We start from the raw sequence: 5,000 nt of genomic DNA, 5'->3' as shown, positions 1-5,000 counted from the left end.
GAATGAAGATTTAACATTTAGTCTTTAGGACTTTCTTTGGTTTCGAGGTTCATACTCACATCTAAATGTTTTTTAAGTGTTTTTATGGCTTAATTGCTCTTTCTTTGGCAGAAAACAGTAGCAAAGGTTGAGCAAATAGAAATGAGGGTCCAACAAACAAACACTTGTGGAAGAGAAAACAAAAAGGTGAAACGATCGGATTGTTTGTTCTACCGTTACCCAAAGAACCAATGAAGCTAAACTGGAATAAACCGTATTCAAACCTTTAAGATCTTCGCTTTAACTAATAAGTAAAACTGTGAAACCGAAAGGTTGGACCTCGGCCACAGAGACTAAATCTGAGGTAGGAAGTGCGGCCCGAGGAACTAAACGAGAACAAGGAGGAAAAGGTTCCTGGCTTAAAGTTGGTGGAAAGCTGCGTTCACGTCACTCCAGACGAACACATGTTGGACTGGTTCAAGTCCGCTGTTGGTTAAGTTGTTCATTTTGACGAACTAGTGGCTGAACATGAAGATATTCATCACTTGATCTCATAGTTCCACGTGTTTATCCTCAACTCAACTGGACTGTTTGTAGCTCCGTTTTAAAAATCTGAAGAAGTGAACGATAATCTGAAGAAGTGAACGATAATCTGAAGAAGTGAACGACAATCTGAAGAAGTGAACGACAATCTGAAGAAGTGAACTGTAATCTGAAGAAGTGAACGACAATCTGAAGAAGTGAACTGTAATCTGAAGAAGTGAACGACAATCTGAAGAAGTGAACAATAATCTGAAGAAGTGAACGACAATCTGAAGAAGTGAACGATATTCTGAAGAAGTGAACAATAATCTGAAGAAGTGAACAATAATCTGAAGTGAACGATATTCTGAAGAAGTGAAAGATAATCTGAAGAAGTGAACGATATTCTGAAGTGAACGATATTCTGAAGAAGTGAACGATATTCTGAAGAAGTGAACAATAATCTGAAGAAGTGAATGATAATCTGAAGAAGTGAACGATATTCTGAAGAAGTGAACGACAATCTGAAGAAGTGAATGATATTCTGAAGAAGTGAACGATATTCTGAAGAAGTGAACGACAATCTGAAGAAGTGAACGATATTCTGAAGAAGTGAACGATAATCTGAAGAAGTGAACGATATTCTGAAGAAGTGAACGATATTCTGAAGAAGTGAACGATATTCTGAAGAACGATATTCTAAACATCCACAAGGTGTCGGAGTAAACAACCGATTGTATTTTATGTAAATCTGAAGAGACGTGAATGCAGCTGCAGAACTATTTTACATCTTTTCTTGGATCAAACAAACAACAAAACAAAAACAGCTTCATAAAAAAGTTTTAAAAAAACATCTGAGGTTAAAGAAAGAAATATTCGCTGAAGGTTTGTTCAGTAGTTCTTTTTGAAATGTGGACCACAACACTTTTGTCTGCAGACGCATGGAGTTAATTGGGCAGCAGCATGTTTTTGATCTGCTTGGACGTCGCCTCGTCGTTCAGGTGTTTGGTCGTATACCTGCAGGGAGGTTGAAAGGGAAGTCAATTACAGCATCAATCAGGAATTCAGCCTTTAACTGAACTGACATGGAGAGATAATGGGTGTGATTTCTGTGGTGCGTTTGAGGACAGTCAGACCTGAGAGCGTTGAGTAATCCCTCCACACTGCTGGGCGGCTGCTCCTTCAGCACTCTGATGCAGCCTTTCATCTGAAAACAATAACAATTATTATTTTAATAATTATTATTATTATAATAATAATAATTATTATATAGACGTTACTTCATGAAAAACCTCGTATCTCCAGATGTGTTGAATGTTTGTCAGATTTTAAACTTTCCGACGGCCCTTGAACGACAAAACGTGCGTGCGTGCGTGCGTGCGTGCGTGTGTTGCTGACGTACGTCTATATTGCAGGTCTTAACGAAGGCTCCGGCCGGGTGAACGTGGTCGTACAGGATGATGACGCCGACCATCACACGGAGGCAGAACAACACCGTCTCCTCACTGGCGAAGCGACTGCGATACTCCCTGCACACACACACGCACGCACACACACACACACGCACACACACACGCACGCACACGCACACACACACACACACAGTGTTGGTTCATGTCTGCAGGCGGGCGGCTGCGATGGTGCGTTCAGGAGCACGTCAGGACTCACGGTGTCTCCAGCATCACTTTACACACGCTGGCCATCGTGCTCAGACAGTCGGTCGTGTTTTCAAGCGGAACGTCTGTATTCTGAACAGAAGGACAATAAAGTTTTATTCAATCACCACAAGAAGTAAACAAACACTCCTGCGTGTTAGTAGAGAAAGTATTTCAATATTAATGAAGTAAAACAATAAAATACAAACATATTATCAGCAAAATGTTCTTAAAGTAAAAGAAGTAAAAGTACTCTTTGTGCGAAAACAAATAATATCAAATACATGTAATAATATGTGACATCATATAATATTTGGAATATTTGATTATTATTATTACAGTTGAAGCGGCTGCAGGAGAAGCTGATTCTACTTCATATATATTTGAGTAATTTCATCTGTGACACATTTCACATCACGATCGTAAGTTTTATGTGTTAAATATGAATCTGTAGAGAAATTAAAGTCGTCAGATAAACGTAATAAATATTTCCTTCTGAAATGTAGTAAAAGGATAAAGTATCATAAGATGGTAAGTACCTCAAAAATGTACTTATGTTGAGTAAATGTACTTGTTACATTCCACGACTGCTTATACTTATTGTTATAATAATGTTCTAATAATAATAAAAATAAATGCCTACAATAAAACAAAATGTGAAGATTGTAATTTAAAATATAATGTAAATTAATTTAAATTAAAATACAGAAACAAACACATTGAAATAAATGTCCGAACGTCAAAAAATAATAAAATATTAAAGATTAATGAGAATTAAAGGAGTTCTGATAATAATATACGCAGTATTACAATAACACACTGTGAAACGTATACATGTATTGTGCTTTATGCTTTTCATTAACACCTTCCTACACTTCTTTGTTGTTGTTATAAAGGTGAAGCTTCAGGGTTTATAAGGATTTCATGATTAATCTATTTAATAATCTCTTAATGCTTTAATGAGAAGTTCATGAAGCACGAAGAGTATTTCAACTTTCCTTCAGCGATACGTGTGGTGACGGCGCCCTCTGCTGGCGCTTTGTGAAAACAACACCTTTAATATGGTTTCATCCAATTAATACATTTTTGAATTGGAGGTCTGTGGCTTTCTACACTTTTTCATGGTATTCTTAATTTAATAAATAAATAAATGAATGAATGAATGAATGAATGAATAAATGAATGAATAAATAAATAAATAAATAAATGAATGAATGAATGAATGAATAAATAAATAAATAAATAAATGAATGAATGAATGAATGAATGAATGAATGAATGAATAAATAAATAAATAAATAAATAAATAAATAAATAAATAAATAAAATATAATAAAGTGGACGACCTGCTCTACCCAATGAGCTACAATCTCCAAATAAAATTTAAAAAATAAACATAAATCTGAATCTGAATCTGAATCTGAATCTTTGGACTCACATCGGAGACGAACTTTGACGTGGCGTCGCTCAGCGTCTTCAGCATCGGCGTGGCGCTGGCGTAGAACAGAGACATCCGATTGGCCAACTCGTTGTTGACCTCATTACCTGCGTTGCCCTGGGGGGGGGGGGGGGGGGGGGGGGGTGACATGTTCATCTCATTCTATAATATATATATATAATATTATACATATATATAGATGTATATAACATGTATTGTCGATATAGTTTCCAGGACTTTACTCGTTGTTCTCTTACAGAAAGGTTGTTGATTCTCATGCGGCTGATGGTTCGGCGGTAATAACTGAAGTCATTCTGGATCGCCGGGTTCGTCATCTGGAACAAAGAGAAGGAGTTGTAGAGGAGGTGCAGGAGGTGATGGGGAAGAGGTAGAGGAGGTGGAAGAAGTTCAGGAGGTGGAAGAGGTGGAGGAGGTGGAAGAGGTGGAGGAGGTGGAAGAAGTTCAGGAGGTGGAAGAGGTGGAAGAAGTGGAGGAGGTGGAGGAGGTGCAGGAAGTTCAGGAGGTGGAAGAAGTGGAGGAGGTGGAGGAGGTGGAGGAGGTGCAGGAAGTTCAGGAGGTGGAAGAGGTGGAAGAAATGGAGGAGGTGCAGGAAGTTCAGGAGGTGGAAGAGGTGGAAGAAATGGAGGAGGTGGAGGAGGTGCAGGAAGTTCAGGAGGTGGAAGAGGTGGAAGAAATGGAGGAGGTGCAGGAAGTTCAGGAGGTGGAAGAGGTGGAAGAAGTGGAGGAGGTGCAGGAAGTTCAGGAGGTGGAAGAGGTGGAAGAAGTGGAGGAGGTGGAGGAGGTGCAGGAAGTTCAGGAGGTGGAAGAGGTGGAAGAAGTGGAGGAGGTTCAGGAGGTGCAGGACACACAGGAGGTACAGAAGAGGAGGAGTTGTATAGAAGGAGGTGCAGGAGGAGGAGAGCAGACCTTGAGCTCGTCGAAGCGCAGCGTGAAGTGAAGGATGTGAGCGAACTGACGAGCCAGAGACTGTTTCTGCTCCAGATGCTGAGTGGGAGTCAAACCAGAGCTGGTGAGGACGTCCAGGAGGCTCCGCAGACTGGACTCTGGGGGGGGAGACAAGAGGGAGGGAGACAGGGAGGACAGAGAGGAGGCAGGAGGGAGACAAGAGGGAGGGAGACAGGGAGGACAGAGAGGAGGCAGGAAGGAGACAAGAGGGAGGGAGACAGGGAGGACAGAGAGGAGGCAGGAGGGAGACAAGAGGGAGGGAGACAGGGAGGACAGAGAGGAGGCAGGAAGGAGACAAGAGGGAGGGAGACAGGGAGGACAGAGAGGAGGCAAGAAGGAGACAAGAGGGAGGGAGACAGGGAGGACAGAGAGGAGGCAGGAGGGAGACAGGGAGGACAGAGAGGAGGCAAGAAGGAGACAAGAGGGAGGGAGACAGGGAG

The 5,000-nt window shown here is 41.2% G+C and overlaps 1 protein-coding gene across 5 annotated transcripts in view; it reads right to left on the bottom strand.

Annotated features, from left to right (window-relative positions):
* Positions 1–5,000, bottom strand: part of LOC306789657 (CYFIP-related Rac1 interactor B-like) — a 16,686-nt gene that overhangs the window by 769 nt on the left and 10,917 nt on the right. For all 5 annotated transcript variants that reach the window (XM_079285709.1, XM_079285708.1, XM_079285706.1 and 2 more), the window contains 7 exons: positions 4,522–4,658; positions 3,852–3,929; positions 3,595–3,711; positions 2,170–2,249; positions 1,904–2,030; positions 1,638–1,708; positions 1–1,518 (listed from right to left, as the gene is read on the bottom strand). The exon at positions 1–1,518 is cut by the window's left edge and continues 769 nt beyond it. In XM_079285709.1, coding sequence (XP_079141835.1) covers positions 1,449–1,518; positions 1,638–1,708; positions 1,904–2,030; positions 2,170–2,249; positions 3,595–3,711; positions 3,852–3,929; positions 4,522–4,658 — 680 coding nt within the window. In that variant the 3' untranslated portion in view covers positions 1–1,448. The remainder of the gene's footprint in view (positions 1,519–1,637; positions 1,709–1,903; positions 2,031–2,169; positions 2,250–3,594; positions 3,712–3,851; positions 3,930–4,521; positions 4,659–5,000) is intronic.

Source organism: Melanostigma gelatinosum (assembly GCF_949748355.1).
Source record: "Melanostigma gelatinosum genome assembly, chromosome: 15".
In the NCBI taxonomy this organism is placed as follows: domain Eukaryota; kingdom Metazoa; phylum Chordata; class Actinopteri; order Perciformes; family Zoarcidae; genus Melanostigma; species Melanostigma gelatinosum.
The sequence above is the reverse complement of the archived record's forward strand: the minus strand, read 5'-3'. Positions and strand labels throughout refer to the sequence as shown.